At 30.8% G+C, this 22,016-nt stretch overlaps 3 protein-coding genes across 6 annotated transcripts in view; all 3 read right to left on the bottom strand.

Annotated features, from left to right (window-relative positions):
* LOC104699871 (probable U3 small nucleolar RNA-associated protein 11) lies at positions 1,275–3,468 on the bottom strand. Its single transcript, XM_010415265.2, has 9 exons — positions 3,297–3,468; positions 3,029–3,102; positions 2,844–2,934; positions 2,494–2,585; positions 2,305–2,398; positions 2,132–2,211; positions 1,871–1,951; positions 1,689–1,788; positions 1,275–1,588 (listed from the first exon to the last, which is right to left on the bottom strand). Exons 2-9 carry the CDS (start codon positions 3,082–3,084, stop codon positions 1,496–1,498), a joined length of 687 nt encoding a protein of 228 aa, XP_010413567.1. The 5' UTR covers positions 3,085–3,102; positions 3,297–3,468; the 3' UTR covers positions 1,275–1,495.
* Positions 12,256–14,104, bottom strand: LOC104699870 (peptidyl-prolyl cis-trans isomerase FKBP20-2, chloroplastic). The gene is made up of 7 exons (XM_010415264.2): positions 13,990–14,104; positions 13,814–13,892; positions 13,533–13,717; positions 13,300–13,409; positions 13,094–13,202; positions 12,910–12,986; positions 12,256–12,623 (listed from the first exon to the last, which is right to left on the bottom strand). Exons 1-7 carry the CDS (start codon positions 14,036–14,038, stop codon positions 12,501–12,503), a joined length of 732 nt encoding a protein of 243 aa, XP_010413566.1. The 5' UTR covers positions 14,039–14,104; the 3' UTR covers positions 12,256–12,500.
* Positions 18,015–22,016, bottom strand: part of LOC104699868 (homeobox-leucine zipper protein HAT3-like) — a 9,443-nt gene continuing 5,441 nt past the window's right edge. For all 4 annotated transcript variants that reach the window (XM_019227366.1, XM_019227363.1, XM_019227364.1 and 1 more), the window contains exons 5-8: positions 19,713–19,935; positions 19,078–19,439; positions 18,901–18,980; positions 18,015–18,593 (exon numbers count right to left, since the gene is read on the bottom strand). In XM_019227366.1, coding sequence (XP_019082911.1) covers positions 18,284–18,593; positions 18,901–18,980; positions 19,078–19,439; positions 19,713–19,926 — 966 coding nt within the window. In that variant the 5' untranslated portion in view covers positions 19,927–19,935 and the 3' untranslated portion in view covers positions 18,015–18,283. The remainder of the gene's footprint in view (positions 18,594–18,900; positions 18,981–19,077; positions 19,440–19,712; positions 19,936–22,016) is intronic.

Raw genomic sequence — 22,016 nt, 5'->3', positions numbered from 1 at the left:
AAAAGAGAGGACCTTTCTCTTCCCTTATTCCGAGAGACAGAGAAAGAAGGGAGAATTTGAGGAATTGGGTAATGAAGATGAAGAAAGAGAGAGAAAGAGACGAGAAGGGCGGTGTTGAAACCACAGCTCATATAGGCATTCGCAAATTGTAAGAGAGCTTCAATCACCTCCTTTGCACGGTACATTATATATTACTAATTACCACTCTCCTCTTTTCTTTTTCTTTTTTTCTTTTCTCTTTTCTTTCAAAGTTAATTAAGATTTTTTACTTAATGTTACCATTTCTTTTGAATATTTTTGATATATGTTATTTTTGCTTTTTTTTGTTTGTTTGACAAGTGTTCTAAAATGTGGTAAACCTTGTTTATGAATAAATATATAAGTAATATTGTCATAGATTGTTATAAAAATAATGTAATGATACTAATGTTAATCGAATTTTCGCGGGTAATATGTATATTAAATTAAAAATTATTTAAATTTTGATTCGGAAAATATAATAAAATTTTAACGGATAAACGGTTTTTGTCATATTTACATTGAATTGTAAAAAATAAAGTAACACAACTTTTTTATCTTTCTTTGTTTGATCAGTCAAATTATTTTTCTAAAGTATCACACCTTTTTTTCTTTCTTTGTATGATCAGTCAGATATTTTTTTATCATTAATTTCATATGTGCATATCATTAATTTTTTGGGTAAATAATTAATTACATATCTGATATAAGTTTTTTTTTTAACACCTATTTAATATAAGTTTATTTTATAATTTAGTAATATGTTTTTTGAGATATGGTAACTAAATTTAAGTACTAATAATAACGCATATCATCAACACATGGCGACATGTGTCTTATGCCTTTAATAGTGAAGATTATTTCATAATTAAGTAGTGGCTTTTATGATACTTCTTATATAATTTTTAAGACTAATTTGTTTTTAAGCAGAAAACAGCAAATATCATAAACCATGTATGACATGTGTTTTATGCCAAAGAGGGATGTTTTTCTTTAATGTTAGGATTTGATTCAAAATCTAAACTCGTACCAAATCATGTATATTTCAAAATCCCGTACCTTTTTTTCTCTCACGTAAATCGAAAAAGTCTTCTTTAAAAAATCGAAGACCAAAATAAGAACCGAGTTCAACAACAGTCGTTTAGAGTAAGATTTGCACATTTTAGGTAAAAGCCAAATTAAAAGAGAAAAGTGCACATTAACTATTGCTATTAATAAGCAGTCTCTTTTTTGTAACGAGACCTTTACGTTACGAGGGCAAAACATTCAAACTCTTCGATATCATAACTATTTTGGCTCCATGTGTTTCAATTTCGTCAATCCCATTAGCAACACTTTTCCAGATATGCAACAAAAAAGTTTAAAGTAAACAACCATGAAAGCTTGCAGGTTCTGGAGATCAAAAACTAGTATAATTTAAACTCTAGTAGAGATCAGAAAAAAGATGTGAAGCTACACAACCATGAAAGCTTTTTCTTCAGCGCTTTCTATCGGCCCGCCATTTGTATACCGGTTTACCATTTGGATTGAGTATCTCGTCTTCACGCAGCTTACGTTTGCGACCCTTTTTCTGTCCATTTAAAAAGCCTCTTAATCAGAGATTGTTCTACTTCTAGTTGCATAAAACATTATCAAGAAACAGTTATTTCTTTGGAGACTGACGATATTACCTGTAATTCCTTCTGCATTGACATATCTGCGTATAACTTTTCCAAATTATTAGCCCTGCTCTTCCGTGCCTCAAGGTCTCTATAGGACCTATCCATTTTCCTGTTTCAAGAAATAGAAGATGATGAGTATTGCTTATCCGTATGATACCCTTGGAAACATCTAATGCATTTCAGAGACATACTTTTGAATATCTTTCGGGGTCCCTCTCGCAGAGATATCACTTCTGCTTCTACTTTCTGACTCCAGTTCTCTAGCCTCCTCTCTGATAAAGAAGCACCAGCGTTACAGATCATAAGACAACGTAATTAACGTGGTACCATTAATGTCTTTTGAATCTTGAGGAAACGAGGTTTCCCAGTGTTGAATATGAACAATCACATTGAAAGAGAAAAGTATGAAAAAGCTGCACCAAGTAAGAAAGGACTAAAACGTTGGGATTAACCTGTCTTCTGCATAGTAAACATGTCTACGGCTTGACTGACCCTCAGTACATTGCAGTGATGAAGTAAGCTTGTCAATTTTCTACAAAAGATAGAGAAGGAAGAAAGAGAAAAATGGATGAATATGATTGCAACCAGAAAGCTCTCGGGCAGTGAATGAGGAAAGACTACTTACGTTTTTCTCACTCTGCCATTTTTGGAACACATATCCTATATCTTGGGTCTTCATTATCATGAGCTCTTCCGCAGAGTATTTATTTACCTCATCCCTGAAAACAATATCTTTGTCAAAATTTACAGACCAAGGAGAAACCATGAGAGTAACAAAAGAAATGGTAAAAACGACAAAATTAGATATGCTTACTTTGGTCTATGATATCCACCAGGTGTTCCACTATTGATCATCTTAAAGTTGAATTCATCTGGATTCTTGAATGCCGCCTTCTGCCTAAGTACCTACAGTAAAATTAAGAATAAAAACGGCGTTAGAGAAGCTGAACTCTACAACACAAGCTAGCTAAGAATAATGCCTTGAATGGTTTTGAGTTTCTTTAGCTATCTCACAGATATAAACCAGTCAATCAATCCCTTAAACCAACAAATGTCTATACTTGAAAGACTACATAAACATATTCTGCTATAACCCTGGGATCTCTCAACAGCAGAATCATAACAGAGATACAATTGCAAACAGAGAGTGTGTGTAAGTGGTACCTTTAAAGTATCCTGCTTTTTGTGATAAGCTTTAGCTCGGACAACATAATCCTTATGCTTCTCGAGGAGACCAAACTTCTTCCTCGCTTGCCTGATACGTTTAAAAATCCAAACTTTTAAGAAAAAAAAAGAGAAATTTGGCAAAACAAAAAACGAAGAAAGAAGAAGAGCAAATCCAAACTTACGGTTGAGATCGCTCCTTATGAGCAGGCCTTGGAACACAATTACGCAGAGACGACATGTTTGATGGCTCTTAACTCTGCAAATACAGTCACGAAAACTCTAGGATTATTAAGAGAGCTTAAACATCAAACCTACTCCAGTTCATGAGCTTCATGAAATTGAAACTAAAACCTAATCACAAGTCTGAACATCCTGAAGTCTAAACCAAACTATGAACTGAAGCTGAATTGAGAAAAAAAAGGAAAAGGGGAAAAAGCCAAAGTCTCTCACTTGAATACAGGGGAACCCTAGAAATTAGATGACTTCGAGGATAAAGATGAAAGTAGAAGAAGCAACCGCCGGGATTACAACAATTTCACCGGTGACCTTGAAACTCGATTTCTGGAGAGGAGTAGAGAAGTCGGCGAGACAGACCAAGAGTTTAGGGTTTTTGAGGGATAAAGAAAATTGAAACCGAAACCTTCTGCCTGAGTCTAAAGGTTTAGATTTAATGGAGGCGAATTACAATTACTTATTTACCCTTTTAATCGAAATTTGAGTGATCATCTCTCTACTTGCATATTATCTAAGGATGTATTCAACTTGACATTTTAAGTGATTTGTGTAAAAGTTACAAATCTTATATTATTCAATTATAGATTTTAAAAAGTCTTCTGAAATCCACTGTTATTGAATTGATAATTTAAAAATCTACTTTAAAATCCACCGTTATTCAAAACAATTTGTGGATTTCGATTTTAATAAGTTTTAGGGATTCTCGAGGATTTGAGAGGATTTGTTTAGTTAAAAATACAGAAATCCAAATTTCATTGTTTTAATAAATCCCATCAAATCCTCCAAAATAATTGTTTCAATACATCCCCCTTAGTTTCCCACACATAATGATAAAATTTGTTACATTAATAATATTGAACACTAGATTAAAACCCGTACTAGAGCACGGATTGAAATTCATTTTATTTACATTGTAATTTTTTTATAAAATATAATTTATGTGATTGTTTTTAAAAGTTTTTTTGGATAAAATATTATGCTATAAAATCATATGCTAAATATGATGACTTGAAAAAGACACTTATTTTGTAAGTTTTATATTGTTAATGATTCTAGATAAGTATTCGTGCTATAACACTGGTTAAATTTTATTTTATACAAAATTTTGTATATTTTCTATTTTAAAATAAAATTTTAATATATTGTATTAGTTTATGTACGTGAAGTTATTTCAACAATATATATTCTATCTCATGACTTGAATGTCATTATAAGACATAATTTTGTGAATTTGGTTTTTAAAAAACGAGTTATTATATTTTATGAGTAATTTAATATTTGTTATATTTTTGTTTTAATATACTTGGTTTTTTGAAATTCTTTCATATTATAGTGACATATTATTGACATTGCTATAACAAACCAATTTAGAGTGTTTATAGTTTCTAACTTTAATATCGAGTTTCAATATTTTAAAAATATTTCAAAATAAATTATTTAAAGTTTATAATATTATATAAAATTATAAAATTCAACAAAAAAGTATGAAATTGAATTTAAATATTCAAATTTTGACATGTTACTCAGTAAAAAAATCAATTCAATAGATATTATTTTTAAAGAATAATATTAATAAAAATTGAATATTTTATAGATTGAATCATTTATATTTGTTTTTATAAATTCAACTTATGGTATATCCGAAAATAAAACTATTTTTTAATTATAATAAATAATATGATAATTTATTTGTTTCATAAAATAGACTCATATATAAAAATGAGAAGTGAAGTATAATAATAATTAACAAATTAATATGTTAAGTTAGATATCAAAAGATTTTATTTGATGAATAATTTAATAAAAGAAATTAATATGGTAAGTTAGATGATATCAAATGATTCTTTAAAATATTCTCTTTAAGATTTTTGGAAACAATAATTCCAAACTATACAAATAATATAAAACTTAATCTATAACTTATTTGTAACCGACTTATTAAAATTATATAGTGTACAAAACAATGTTGTGTACTTCCGTTTTATTTTATAGGGGATTAAATATCGGAAAATATCTGAGAAATTATATTTATATCTCTTGGTATGATTTATATAGAAATCTTGTTGCATGCAACACACCCATATAAATACAATATACATTACTTAATTCACATATTTTAAGTACAGGTGGGAAAGCATAGCCTGCTTGTTAAATCCGGAGAATCCATCCGGTTTACACAAATTCCTGAGGCCTAATGACTAGATTGGATCTTTCAGATAAATGTTTCTACCTGAGCACACCAGCAAAGTCTTGTTACTTTGATCGAGAGCATTACAACCACATATTCTTTTTCCATATATGTGCGCACACAAACGTAAGAATTTATGACAGAATATTCTTTTTCACAAGTACAAAGTCAATACATTTTTATTCAGTACAGAATATTCCACAAGTGCAAAATGAAAAAGGAACACATTTTTATAATCCGGCCTTCCGCTAAGTTTTGCAAATGAGTGAAAATGGCAAAATCAATATTCATGTTTTGAGACAGCAGTGAAAAGGAAGCAAAAATCTCGGAATTTTCAATACATTTCAACATTATTTAATGCAATAAGATCTAAAGGAGTTAATGAGAGCTAACAAAGGCACATAGATTTCTAACCAAATAAAACTATATCTGATACTTAGGCTGAAGCACGTGAAGCAAGTGTCTCCCATTCACCACTAAAGTATGTGAACCTTTTGAGAGAACTTAGCTCAGGAGTTATAGTTCCACTACCATGAGCAAGAAGGACACGAAAATGACTATTAATAGCCTTGTGCACAGCGTAGATCAGTATCCTCAGTGATTAACAGAAGGTAACCAGGTTGATTGTTTTTGGCCAGGTACTCGTAAGTCCAGCTAACCGCTGCTTCTATTATTTTTTTGTCACCGGTTTTTTTCGTACCATAGCGAATATGAATTACAAATACAGAATCTATATATACATTTTTGAAGTATATTTTGGATTCTACCCTTTTATTTATAAGATTTGCATAATTGATCCATTGCCATTTGTATAATTATTTAAACTTAAAGATAAACTGTGTAATAAAATCCTATCGAAATCAAGGTTAATTTCAATAAAATAAAAAATCTGTTAGTATCCCTAATTATCTCGGCTTAATTAATAGTTTCCATTTAAAATTAAAAAAAATATTTTATACATTTATTGAAGAAATATACATAATATTAACTTAAAATCGAGAATATAAACAAACAATATCTCTAATTTCCTAAACAAGGATAACAAAGAGAACGAGTAAATGCTAACAATAAAGCGTGCAATCAAAATCAAATCTTTGTGTTAAAAACTTAAATAGTTATATAAAAAAAAATTGTTCCACAAATGTAACTACAAATATGACAATCATATTTAAAATATACTAGATTTTAATCTGCGGTATACCGTGTGCATATAATTTTTATTATTATTTATATTTTATGTTGTATTTGTTTGTTAAATATTGGATGTTTTGTAAATAGAGGAATAACTAAATTTTCCGACCGTTTGTGCGGCTAAATATTTATATTAATTTTTTAACTCGTAATACACTTCATGACCATTTGTTTATTATATTTTAGTTTTTTTTTTGTTTAATATTTGAGATTCTATTTTGATTTGTAATTATTATAACAAAAAAATAAGGTATCTAAATACATATTAAGTAATTTATACGCTGTGATTAAGTCACATTTTTCCTAATGATTCAATTATTTTACACAATCTTAGTTGAATTTACTTGATTTTATATGTCAAATATTCTAATATTAGTAGTGCAAATAATAAAATGAAAATTTAACTCATGTTAGCACAAATTCAATAATATTTTATTAGTTCCAACATGTTCTCTTTATAACCCATCTACTATATGACCACATTATATAGTATTTTAAACTTTTTTAATTTTACATATTCATAATAATTTAAAATTTTATTAAGTTTATACTATTAATTATAAGATTTAAATAAATGTGAATCGAAGTTCTTCTTACGTTAAAAATCAAAGCTCACAGGTTTTGGAAAGTAAAATAGAAATCAAATTGTTGTTTTTTGTGTTTGCAAAGGATTCAGATATATAATATCTTCAAAACACAATAGAATATGTTCTCTTTATAACTCATCTACTATATGACCACATTATATAGTATTTTAAACTTTTTTAATTTTACATATTCATAATAATTTAAAATTTTAGTAAGTTTATACATATTAATTATAAGATTTAAATAAATGTGAATCGAAGTTCTTCTTACGTTAAAAATCAAAACTCACAGGTTTTGGAAAACAAAATAGAAATCAAATTGTTGTTTTCTGTGTTTGCAAAGGATTCAGATATATAATATCTTCAAAACACAATAGAAGGTGTGGTTAAATATATCATAGTTTTTATTTCCATATTAATTGATGTAATTTTTTTAGTTGGAATGAAATATAAAATATTTAGGAAACAAAATCTGAAGTAATTCTATTTTTGGGATTTTTTTAGGGATTAACTTTGAAAATAAGTTTTTAAATAAGTACAAATAAAAGGGTAAAAACCAAAATGTACTTCAAAAATGTATATATAGATATATTTAGCATTCATTTTAGATTGCAAAAATATTTGATCACCACAAATATCTAGATTTTCTTTTAAACATAAACCTAACTATTATGACCTCTATAAATAATCTTTCACCAGAGACAAAACAAATTAGCATATCAATGTTCTATCAATATAGCGTTTTTTCTTTCTACACCCCAAAAAAAAAAAACAACCTTATGCCAAGGATCCTTTCAAGAAAGTCAACAACATTTTTGTGGGTTAATTTGATATTGTTAACGTGAAAAATTTAATTTGGATCTCAATCATGTTTAGGAGATCGTTTGATTATGAAGGAAATGTGTAATGTTGCTTTTGAAAATTCTTTGAAAATCAATTATATACAATTTCACTCTTTATGTAGTTGAAAAAGTATGGGATTGAGCAATAATACAGTAATATTATACATAAACTGGTTCTTTTACAAATACAAAATTATAAATTTGCTAATGTCATCCTTTTTTTTTTGACAGATCTCTGTTATAAGTGTCACCCAAAACCAGTCTTGGTTAGTTTTTATTCTTATATCATTTTTTTATTGAATCAGGGTGTTCGGAATGTAGGTGTCGCTAACTGCAACAATAGTACAAAGTCAATAAGGAACGATGGAGGAACAATAGAGGAATAATAAAGTGTATAAATTTTTATTGTTGCGCTAAAAAACTTTGTATTAAAACATGGTCAAATTTTATTAGGTTGATGCTTCTATGTTATATTTTAGTTGGACAAAAGTTATGGTCATGTTTTATTTTTATTTTTTTGAAGGAATTACCAAAAAAATAACAATTCTCATTAATTCACATATATATTACCATGACAAAATTATAACAATAAAAAATGCTAATTTGATGAAACAATTACCATAATTAAACTTAACAAAAAACCTATCTTGATTTTGGCATTAGTCCAATATAGGATGAGTTAAGTGGAATCGTTATTCTCTTTTAAACACCTTTAAATGTGTACCACATAGCAAATATATTACTAGAGTATATATATACAACGGGTTATATCACTTCAAAAAAATCCTATAATTTCAATACTATAATTAAAAACCTGTAAAATCTTATAATTTAATATAATAATTAAAATATCCTGTGGATTAAATTCTAAATTAAAACCTTAGAAAATAATTGATTAAATTAATTATTAACTAATTTCATAAATTATAAAATTGTCATATGTGTTTGGAATTTATTAACTTGCATATTCTACCCACACACAAACATATATATATATATATGTAGATGCACTGCATAGTAACATGATCTGTTTACTTTTATAACAATGAATTTTAATTGATAAATTAAAAATGAAAACAATTAAGTTTTATATATATTAAACACATAAAATAACTATTACTTCTCATATATCTCTATATTATTCTACATAAAAAAACATAATCAAGCGGTGTACCACGGGTCAAAACTTAGATAACATAGTAACATCTATGTTAAAAAACAAAAAAAAACTTAACTATTTTATTTAAAATCATATATGAACATTAAAATCGTCCCGTAAATACAATAAATAGTTATAGGTATATAATTTAAAAATTAATAAAACAAGAGTAAAATAACAAACAAATATAATATATGTATTTTAAATTTTTAAAATTTAAAAAATATAGTCCCGCGGTGTATTGCCGGTTATATCCTAGTAAAATTGTAAGTTTGTAACTAATCTATATTATGAAAGTTGCTCAACTCTCTCCATATGAATGACACATCAGCAGTGGAGAGAGTGCCACATGTCAACTAAATTAAAATCACCTAAATTAAAAGCAAACATATTTAAAATTAAAGAGAAATTTGAAACATCTTCCATGTATTTTATTATTTTTTATATCACAAACAATTTTAATATTTATATAAGAAATCTAGAGAGGCTTAGAAGTTAGAACATGTTGATGTATTCTTTAAGTAAGTAGATGCATCACCAAAAAATAAAAATGTATCGACAGTAAAACCAAAGATTTGTTTCATCCTCTTATGATAAACCATGAAGATATGAACATATGGTTTATGCGCTAGAATTTTCTCAACAATTTGAAGGGTTGTAGCAGTGACTGGGAATTTGGTTAACATTGTAGAGAAATTCATGAAAGTGAGACCTTAGAGAAATAAAATTTTGTTCACTATCAAATGAAAGATAGTTAAATCAATGATATAATGTTGGTTTAGTAAAATAAAGAGAGAAAGGAAAAATGATATTAAATTAAATTCTAGAGTTATATTCAAGAAACTGAATAGCTAGCAGGAAGAGAAGCTGTCTACATTAATTATAACCATTAAAGAGTTAATCAAGCTGCATAAAAATCTTTTTGATAAAAGAGAATTTGAGAGTCCCATGGTATTTAGTTGAGAAGCTTAAAGATAAATATATCTAAATACCTAAGTTTTAGACAAGAATTGTAAGATGTTTAAATGTTTTTATCTACCAATCAAATGTGCAAATGATATAATTATTTTACTTCCTAAAAAAATATGCTAATAGTTTTCGTCTATAAAAATCACTTTACAATAAGATTTAGCTTTAAAGAAAATTTAGTATTCTTTGTTTCCTCACAAAAAAAAATCTTAGTTTTGTTTGTTAATATATAATTTTTAATCTTTCAAATATGAAAATATAAAAAGCAAAGAAAGTATTGCAATAAACATATATATATATATAGATATAAATAAACCCGCACGTAGTGCGGATATACATCTAGTAATGATAAAGAGTGTAGACTAGAATAGGGAACTAGACAATTAAAATTGAGAATGGATACCTTGCGGCAAGTGAGTAAAATTTTGTTCCCAACCTTTCAAAGTCTATACCGGCATAGTCGTCAATATTACCAAAAACATAATATGTAATGTACTCACTGACCAAATTGTTGGCTTTGAGATTCTCTTGCAAGTTTTTTTGAATCTCCCTAAAACCATTGAAAGTGTCGAAGTCGAATGATAACTTGGATTAGAGAGTTATCGTAATTAACTTCTTGGACTTGGAAATATAAAAATATTAGAATTAGAGAATAAAAAGATTAGAAAAGGAGTTTATGGTGATTGTTAGAATGAATATTATACCGGAAGTTGAGGGTAAGGCAAGGCCATCAACAAAGAAAGGTAAGCGTTCACTTGAGCATCTAAAATTCAAAAAATAAAATCAAATAAATCACAATGACTACAAAAAATATAGAGACTGATGTATAATTTATTAAAACAACAATGATAAATGAAACTGATCTTAGTTGCTCCAGGTTGGGGATTGGATCATCGGACTCTTCCAAGTACTTCTTGGTGTGTAAGTAACATTTCTCCGATTTCTCTATCTTTTCCGGCATAGACAAAGTATAATTAGAATACGGATAAATCAGTTTGCTCAACGCAATAATCTCGTCGACCATGTCTGGATCGTTAACCTCTTTGAGTGCCTTTGTTCTTTCTGATGGTTTGGATAAAACTGAACCCCAAAATAATAGCCCTACTATTTTATCCGACGTATTAAACGGAGAAGCCATCTCGCTGAGAAAATGAGCCGGATTCTTGACCAAAAAAAAGATTTATGCCCCAATCGGATACAACTAAATCAGGGCATCATAATTCATGATAAAGCAAATGACCATGCTACCCCTTCTTCTTCTCATGTGGGTATCTAGTATTATTTATTTATTTTTATTTTTTGTATGAATGTTAAATATCTAGTCTTATTCCATTGGCCAATGGTTAATGACAAAAATAAAAATCAAAAGCTGGTTTGGGTGGCACACTTCATATTTGGGCATAAGTTTTTTCTTTTAATTAATACTGTAGCTAGTTTTTTCGAAATAAGGTTTTCTTGACATTCATTGGGTGACATTCACAAGAGACCTCATGATGGTAATGAATTGGGGAGGAAGAGCCGCATGAGCTTATGCATATGGGAGCTGGGAAGATGTGTGCAGAGGTTTACAAGCTTGATACAGAGACGTTAGTGTGGGAGAGGATTGTGTGTGGGAAACAGGAGGAGAAGCCTAGCCAACGCGGGTGGTGTGCGTTTACTGCAGCGGTTAAGGATGGTGAGGAAGGTCTATTGGTTCATGGTGGGAATTGTCCGACCAATGAGCGGCTTGATGATTTGGTGTTTTGGGGTTTCTCTCATCTTAATGTCAATTAATGAGTTACCTTTGTGTCTTTCGTTTGTAAACTACTTAGTGTGTGTGTTGTTCTAAGGAGATTATGTGGTGATGATATGTAACTTCTAAGTGTCTTGAGTTGAAGGAGCTATGTGGTGAAACTATGTTTACCTATTCCAAATACTTCATCAAGTTTGGTGTTTTGGTAATTTAATAAAAATCTTGTTGTTCGTCTGAAAAAAAAATATATATTGAAGAGTTATATTACAAACGTTAGATAATCATAGAAATTTCTGTAATTAACTTTCCCAAATGTGAGGAGCATTGAGCAACTACCGTTCCCAATTTCAATGTATCTTTAGACAATCTATTGAATTGTTTGGGGTAGAAAATATAAAATTACGAAATCAAGAAGGAAGGAGAGAAAAAGTTTGAGATGCCATTGCTTCAAGCCTTCAATCTTGACGAACGCACAGATTTGGAAACGAAACAGAGAGAGATACGGAATATGAGAAAAATGCTTCAAACGCTTAGAACGTGATCAACCAAAGTATCAAAAGTAAACTATGATTATGACAAAAGGTCGAAACTTTACAATACATGTTCTTTACCTCTCTATGTAATGTAATTTCCATCTCTCCAAGAAACCCTCCCATACGATAATAATGATGCCTAAGCAAAGAATATTTTGGTTTTTTCTTGTTTCTTTGCAGATCCAATGAAAAAGCTTAGTGATGTAGATCACTTGCAAGTTAAGTGCATGTGACATCTGAGTAGAACCCTATTATTGTCCTCCTCTCACAATTCTGGATGCTGAGCAACTCCACGTCGAAAACTTCAAATTGCTTCGAGCTGAAGAAGGTCGAAGGCCCCACCTGGTTAGAGCCCAATGAACATTGTTTTGTCAAAAAGATGATCAACCAAGGTGAAGACAGTTTTTACACTGTAAAGACTAACGTACAACTATTTACATATGTCTTAAACGAGCTTCGGTTGTCCTAACGAGCAGCCTCAAGGTAGTAATTCCATTTAAAAACATTGTTGGTAGAGGATGATCCTGATGTCTAAACCTAACTATGAAGTACTAATCAAGTTTAAAGTTTAAACACATTTACACTTAGGAAGTGAGTGTAAAGGATAGAGTAGAAAGTAGAAACTAACCGGAGGTCCCAATTCTGGAGGGATGATAATCCTTCTTCGCCCACCAGGCTTCATGTCATGAATTCCCATTTCAAATCCTGCATACGCACAAAACAATCTTCAATCTGTTTCCTTTCAGAGAAGATTCATCATTAACACTAACATCATATTATTAAAAGGGAAGGTTAATGTCTTTATAACTTGCCTGGAACAAGTGCATTGGTTCCCATGCGAATTCTAGCAGGAGAGCCCTGTATATAAGTACTGTCTATTCGCCTTCCGGACTCATTATAGCCAATATAGTGAAAAATCACCTATCCAAATACCATCAAAGTTGTATAACCAATTCCATAAACAATCTAACTCCAGAATAAGTTGTTTGTTCAATGGACCATAGAGAAAAGTTAGTACCTGCTGACCATCTTTAGGGCAATCACCTTGACCAAGATTGAAATCCCGGTATATGAGGCCAGAATCAGCCTTCACGTAATTATCTGAAGCTACAACCTTAACCTCAAAACCTGCACTATATCAACAAAAACATAAACACAAACAAAAAGACCAATAAGCTCCCAAGTTCATTCAATAAGAACCAATACTCTCCAATAAAAACAAGAAAACAGAGTAGTAAAAAAAGCTTAAACCTTCTCTAACAAAGTTAGGAAACTCGTCAGGAGCATTGTTCTCTCTCTGTATCCTCTTGTTCTGCTCTAGTAACCGTCTCTCATCATAAGGGCTCTTAGATTTAGTCTTCGCAGATGAAAACAACGCCGGAAACAACAAACACGGCGTAGTAGCCAATACATAAACAACACTTCTCCTACTCAAGCTGCAATTTTTATTTTATATTAAAAAAAAAAAAAAAAAGACCTGGCTTTATTTATCTCCAGAACAAACCAGAATCTCTCAAAGTTGCAAAAATTACCTTTGGTCTTTTGGTTCTTCTCTCAGTGAACAACAACATAACGAGCGTTTGCTACGAGATAACGATACTTTTGTTTCACCTACAAGATTTTACATGCTTTAATCCTGTTTTGCCCAAGAAGCCCAGCTTACTAAATCGGGAGATCAATTGAAATACTGAGAGAGAGAAGAACTCACGAAGAAGTGTAAGACATGGATAGAGAGGAGTTGATAAAATCATCACCATAGCTTTCCTCCCTCCGGTGATTCCTGCAGAATCCACTTTTATCCTAAGTTCTTCTTCTGCGTTTTAATTTCATGGATAATATTATCTTTTGCCCCCTATATCTTTAATTTATTAAGATTTGTACCCGGTGTTTCCATGAATTTAGACCCCAAGTAATATAATTTACTAGATTACGCCCGCATATTAATCTGGATATAAGAAAAAGATGTAAAATTTTAAGTTGTATTCAAAATATTAATTTTATTTTATTTGAATTTTTTTAAAAAAACCGGATTTAGAGTTTACTCACTCCATCTTGCAATACAATTTCTTGGTATATTATTACATGATAATAAAATTAGATTTTAATTCTATGCAATGAATCTCAATGAGTATCATTTATAATTTTCATATAAAAAAATGTGAATTGTATCAAATTTATACCTTACTTAAAATTTAATAAAAAATAAAAATTAATAAAACATCCTTCTCAACAAAAAAACTGAAAACTAATTTTATTTCATATTTGAAAAAGTAAAAATATCTTTAATATATTTGTTTCATATTTTGTAATCTCATAAGTAATAGTTTTACTACTTGTCCAACATTATCATAAATTAATCAAAAATTCAAAGACGTTCTTATGAGAAAATTATTTATTTATGTAAAGGTGAGTATCTCTTTGTCCAAAAAAAAAATGTAAAGGTGAGTATCTATAATCCTTTTCATTTAAGATTAATAATTGACAGTATAGTTTATTTAATTATGATAGTATAGTAATTAATTGTATAATTTTCTTAATTATTTTTTATAATAGTAATTTAAAATTAGAATTAGTATTATTTTTTATATACATATATGAACTATTTTTTTATATTTATAAAATTGTTTAAATTTTTAATCTCTTATAATTTACAAATAAGTTAAAACAAAGTTTTTGTATAACACATGACAAAATCTTTAATTGTTAAATTGATATGTGTCGCGATCACATGAGTTACTAACTTTGAAAACCAAGATTTATATAATAACATTATATTGAATACGCTATCATTCACCGATTGAAAAACTTAAAAGAATTACATTAATTTCTTATTTTGATTATCTTATTTTTCTTACATTATGTTAATCACTAATTTTAACACATTGAACCTTTTCATACTTTAATCACTATTCTTAGGATTTTTTTAATTTTCTTATAATTATTAAATAAATTTTCTTCTCACACATATCAAAATATTATCGATATACTTGACACATGTCGTGATTATATGAATTACCGACTTTGAAAATTAAGGTTTATGTAATAAAATGGTTAGGATTTAATTTTGTTGTTTAATGTTTGATGAAACCGATTTCTTCTTCGGTCTAATGATCTGAAATATTTCACCCAAATAATAATATCCAAATCAAAACATGCTGATTTTGGATCAATGATAGGATTTTCCAGTTATGATATACTTTTTATCTCAGTTTATCCTTCTTAATTTTAGCTCTTTTAAGTTCTGAAGTCAAATGTTTTCCAAAAATGTTAACTCTTTAAAATATAATTGTTAATACTGTAAAAAAATATTCCAATATATCAAGAATATTAAACAAAAACCAATCTTGTGATGTTCAAATTATTTTTTGAACTGCCACATTTTAAAATTTCGTAACTAACCAAACATATACCTACTTGTGAGGATTGATCCTACTTTCAGATATAAATTATTTACTATATAATAATTATTTACTTTTTGGAGATAAATAAAGATTACTCAATCCATAATCTATAGATAATTACTTACATAAACCTTAAATCAGATCAAATCCCATTACATAAAATAAACTTTAAATCAGATCAAAATACTATTACATAAATTAAACTTTAAATCATATCAAAATTCTATTACATAAATTAAACTTTAAATCAAATCAAATCCCATTACATAAGTTGCCCTATAAGAAAATATCAAACCTGCATATGCTGCCTGAGTGCAAGGACAGAACATTTGCATTGCTTTTTTGATTGCAATCATTTGCGTTGTTTTTTATTGCAAGATCTGGAGGATTAGCCTCAAGAGCATCTAATCTCTGCAAAACATTTTCTACACTAACCAGAATTTACATTAGAATTGATAATGCTCCTAAAAAAAGAAAAAACCAAAAAAGAATTCAGGTATCTTACACGTGCCCCATACCCTTTTTAAAGTTTACCCAGTATTTGTTCAGTAGTTGTTTCTTTAGTTCAGTTGGCAATGGAATATCTGATTTGAGGTTACACGTCACAAGTTCGCGTCTGTGATTGTACTGTTATTTTGCTTTTTATTCCTTTTATATATATATTACTGGATGAATCATATTTGTATTGTATAGTATACATATAACTTAATATTGTTTAATGTTACTAATATACTAGCTTTACTAACATTTTTCTGTTCTTTTGTAGTTCATTTATTATATTTAGAGTTTAAATTTGTCTGATAAGGTTAGATAGGTAAATTTAAATATAATATATGTATTTATAGGTTATTGTGAATTTTAAGTTTGTAAACGTGTATTTTTTAATTATTAAAAAAATATATCTAATATAAGTAATTAAGTATAATTATAAACCAATATAAGCAACACTTCAAAAAATTTGGCTCATTTTCTAATTCACAATTTAAAATTTATGAAAAATGCAAGATATTAATCTTATCAAATATATATTTATTTTAACACTTTATAATATACTAACCAATTTGTTTAAAAATAATTATCAAATATATATTTATTCACAATTTAAAATTTATGAAAAATGCAAGATATTGGTTTATGTTCTTGCAGCTGCTGCTATACATTGAGCATTTGAGGAGCAAAATCGAGAGAGTCCGACTTTTGAATAAGTAATGCATTAACACTTCCCTTTTTTCTTGCTGTCTTTTCATTATTTCTTTGACTCATATCGTTGTTTTCTTTCATGGATGCTCGTAGGAGAATATTTGGTAAAGAGCTCGACAATGTAAGTGTTAATGCATTTACTTATTCAAAAGTCGAACTCTCTCGATTTTGTTGGTTAATTAGTTACCGATCTATGATGCATCCAATCTAGGTTCTAATTTTTTTTTTTAATTTGTCTTGACCACACAGCTTTAGCTATGGAGAAAGACTAGAAGAGCATGATGGTGAAGTTCTGGTTAGTGCATCTATATAACTCACTTCCTGTCATGTTCTTTCTTTCTTTTTTTCGTTTTTACAGTGCTTATGTTCTTGGAGTTGCTGCTACACATTGAGCATTTGAGGAACAAAATCGAGAGAGTCCAGCTTTTGAATGAGTAATGCACTAACACTTCCCTTTCTTCTTGCTGTCTTTTCATTATTTCTTTTACTCATATCAATGTATTATGTCATGGATCCTCGTAGGAGAATGTTCGGTAAAGAGCTCGACAGTTTAATTTACAGCGAACTGATGATACTCGAATATGAGATTATGAGATTATGAGATTTACATGTATGATGTGTGTAGAACCAATCAGGGCTTCACTCATTTTGGTTTAACCGTCCCCCTAAAGCCTATACTCTACTTGTGGAAAGTGAGGCCCATTTACTATTTTCTGTAGTATATTTTTTTTTCCTTTAGCTAGCGTCTGCCAATAATTTAAGTATTGAGATATCTTCGTCGTACCTCTCATTTTCTATTTCTCTGTCGGTTGAGATCTTTTGACATAAGGGAGATAAAAATATATACATATTTCGCATCTTCAGTCCTCTGCAAGAGATTCTAATGGGTCTGACTTCGTCTATGTGGACCCAAAAATCTCCGAATACAGACCAAATGCTATGTTATGTCACGTACATGTCTCGATATTCGTATTGGCTAAAACATTTACTTACATATGCAAACAACACACGCTTGCCCCATCAATCACAACCCCCTCATTGTTTCTTTTACTTTATATACTTCTAAGTCTAACTAACCAAATCATCTTTACAAAATTCCCTTTCTTAAGTAAGTACCAAGGAACAAACCCAATTAAACAATTACAACTATATTAAGACAAACATAAGCCTTTCTCCAAACTATATAAGTCTGTTGTTAATCATTAGACAATAATACCGTAATTCAGCTTCAAAAACCAAACTGAATAAAACCAAGGAAAGAAAAAGCATGGACCAACAACTCTTGAAAAAAAACTTCCAAAGATCGTTTGACTTTATAATAGAAAAACAAATCACCAAAACCTATATTATCTTTAGACTAATTAAATTCTACTACTATTAAAAAATAAAGAGACAAATTCTCTAATGAGAACCAGCAGCAGGTCTTTGTCGGTGAGGAATAGCAGCCCACGGACTCATTGGCCCCATCGGAGACGAAGACGTCATCACAGGAGGAGCCACCGATGAGGGTGATGACGTAACAGCGACTCGTTCGCAAGAAGGGCACATTGTTAGCGTAGTGGGAGGTTTCATGTGCATGTACAAATGTGGCGAAAGCTTTAAAGCCCTTAGCTCACTTACTTCCTTTTGCAATCTTCGATTCTCCTCCGTTAGATTCTCGCAACATCTCTTCAGATATTCACAGTCTACTTCCGTTTGCTTCAGCTTCGTCCTACATACACATCAGTCCAAACACCTTAATTAATTACCCAATGCTTTAAACCTGAATTACAATTCTCCCCAAACCGGATTTACACTACTTGTTTTTCATTCTTACTTACCGGAAAAAAAAAAAAAGATCTCGAAATAAACCTCCTAATTAAGACAAGAGACCCATTAAGATCCTTCAGGATAATCTTTACGGGTCAGAAAATGGACCCTAACACATATCACCATCATAGCAATAACTAATGTTTTTGTTTTGTAGACTATATGAATTTACGATGGTAACCTTCAACAATAAGATAAAAAATTTCTACCTTGCCCTTCGGTTTTGGAACCACACTTCCACTTGCCTCGTCCTTAGATTCAACTGCTTAGCCAATGCCATCTTTTGCTTCTGCATTCGACGCCCCAGAAAGAAAGAAAGAAAAAGTCAATGGACAACAAAATTTGAAAGTCAACTGTTTGAAACAAATTACGGAAATGCCACTGACCGGATTGAGTGTGCTATGTTCTTTAAAAGTCTCTTCAAGAACCAAAGCTTGTTCTTTAGACAAACGGAGTTTCTTCCTGGAACCGTCGTCTCCGTTCCCACTACCGTCTTCATCGTCGCTTCCACCTCCGAGCGAGCAAGAAGCTCTCTCCATCTCGTTGTCATCTACTCTACTACCTCCTCCAGCTGCAGCTGCAGCAGCTATTAGCTCCCGCTCGCTCCTCTTCCCGCTCATCACGCTTGAGACGGCGCTGTTCGGAGACGATACTCCGGCGGCGTCATCCTCCACGTCAACCACCACAGTCGATGGAGCTCTGTTCACGTCGATTCCCCTGAGAAACGATCTCATGTCGGAGTTTCTCTCTGCACACGTTACACGTTAACAGAATCAAAATTATTGCATAACCACGCGAAAAGGATAAAAAATCACATACATATCAACCAAATTATATATATTGAGAAGAATAAGATCGGATCTAAAACATATCATCTTATACATGAATATATATTGACTAATTAGAAAGTAACAGGATATGATTCATATGAATAGTAAGAAATCATTTTAAAAAAGGTTGAAAAAAATATTTATTGCTAAATCAGGGGAAATATGGATTGATTTGAGAGGAGTGGAGGTACCTGAAGATTGAAACATGTTAATCCAACTGTTCTGAATCTTTTGGGGATGGCTATAATTATTGCTCTGCTGCTGCTGCATATGCATATGCATGTGTGGTGAAGATGAATAAGAAGATGCCAAAGGCATTGGATTTGACCTCGAAGACGGCTCCTTTTGATTATAACCTAAACTCAAGCTCAAACTTAGCCCCAATCCATCATCTCTCTCACCCATTTTTTTTCCCTAACCCAAAAACAGAAAGAAGAAAGAAAAAGTTGCCTGGGTTCTCAAGAATTTGTAGCGAGAAAATGAATAAATGGCTTCTTTCTTTTGTTCTGTCTCTCTCTCTCTTTTTAAATATGTTGTGTCACTGCCTCTACACTTGTGCAGCAGTACAGTTTCAAAGATCTGGCTAATATGTTACTTATATATAGGCTTTGAATGGAGAAGACATATGAGCAGATCAGATAATTCAAGCAGATCAAGCAGAATAAAAGTAGATCAAATATTTGATTGTTTAAGTGCAGATCAAAAGTGAACAGTATAAAAAAGTTGTAGATCAGATCTACATGTATTTATCTTGCATTTACCACAAAAAAAACAAAAAAAATTGAACTGCACACAATTGAACTGCAATAATTTTTAAAAATAAAAAAAAATCTTGAATGGTAACTTAGTGATAAGAGAACTATATGAAAACGTGAACTGCTATTTTTCTGTTCTTCTATTCAAAGTCATAAGTTATATGCAAAAGAGTTTTTCCAGACAAATAGATATGGGGTTGTGGGGAGGCTTAGCGTTTCAATGATGACCTGTGTCAGAGAGACCTCTGTTACCTCAATGATGATATATACTGCATAGAAAAAACCTGCTTCCTTCTCTCTCTTTATTCAAAACTTAACCATGGTTAAAAAATAAAACCAGGGAAGGGAGTTATTACTTTCTTTCAACACACATCCCCTTTCAACCATGGTTAAATTTAATTATTAAAGCAAAACAACAAAAAAAAAAGTCCAAGTCTCTCTCTTGTTCTTCTTTCTTTTATCTCATTTTCCCTTTTGTATTTTGTAAGTTGTAACTATTCTTATAATCATAAAAGAACCTATGAGCGTTTTTCAAATATTATTAGATTCTTCCATGTATAATAAACTCTACCAAATCCCTTCATGTGAATTTTTTTATTGATTTAAGAAAACCTTTCTTTATCTTTACTAAAACAGAAAAGCTGAGTTTCTACTTTAGAAGATAGTAGTAAGAAGCAACAATTATTTAAATAAACCAAAATTCTTGAGTATAAAATATAAGTAAATAAAGAGATTAATTTAACCTGAGATTCAAAACTAAATAAAAGAAGCTCTTTTATAAAAAAACCACACACACCCCGATGCTCCCAGATTGCGTCGGGCACCCTCCCAGTGCTCGAACGACTTGCGTATAGGGGTATCCGGTGTGATACACTCTGCAAACGGTGTGGGGCTGCACCAGAAACTATCAATCATGCTCTCTTTGAGTGCCCTCGCTCGCTCGATGTTTGGGAGTTGTCCCTAGTTTCGTTAGTCCCCGATGGCTTTCCATTTGCTTCAATTTATGCAAATTTAGACTTTATTTTTTGGCGGGCAGCCTCTCAGTCGGGGGATTCGGATGTAGCTAATCGTCTTCCTTGGATACTTTGGACATTATGGAAAGATAGGAATAAAAAAGTTTTTCAGGGGTTACAGGCCGAGCCGACGGAAATTCTACACCAGGCGAATAATGATAAATTACTATGGGAAGAAGCAAAATCCTATTCGGATAGGTATTTGCATACTACGCCTCTGGTGGAGGATAGGGGAGCGTTTCCTCGATGTCAGATTGATGGTTCTTGGAAAGGGTCAGATGCTATGCAGGGTCTAGGATGGTGGTGTTGTAGTGATGATGATGCGACTCTCCTTTTGGGAGCACGGAGTCAGAGATGCGGTCCTACATCCTTACATGCAGAGCTACAAGCCTTGATTTGGGCTATGGAGTCACTCTTGGCGGCTGGAGTTGGATGTCAAAGCTTTGAGACAGACTGTGCAGAATTGGTGGCGATGGTGCAGACGCCTGACGATTGGCCATCTTTTTCGAACCTGTTAGAGGAGTTTCTTGTGCTCAGACCATGCTTTTCCTCGTTCTCCCTGATCAGGATCTCTAGAGAGCTCAATGTAAGGGCAGATTGTCTAGCCCGTTCTTCAAGATTGCTTTCCTCTGAAATTTCCTTTGTAAACTCTTTTCCTCCGGTTTGGGCAACCAATCTTGGAGTTATTTTTTAATTTGATTAATGTTTGGTTGAAAAAAAAAAAAAA

This window comes from Camelina sativa, chromosome 7 (genome assembly GCF_000633955.1).
Source record: "Camelina sativa cultivar DH55 chromosome 7, Cs, whole genome shotgun sequence".
Lineage (NCBI taxonomy): Eukaryota > Viridiplantae > Streptophyta > Magnoliopsida > Brassicales > Brassicaceae > Camelina > Camelina sativa.
This window is presented reverse-complemented; position numbering and strand designations above follow the sequence as displayed.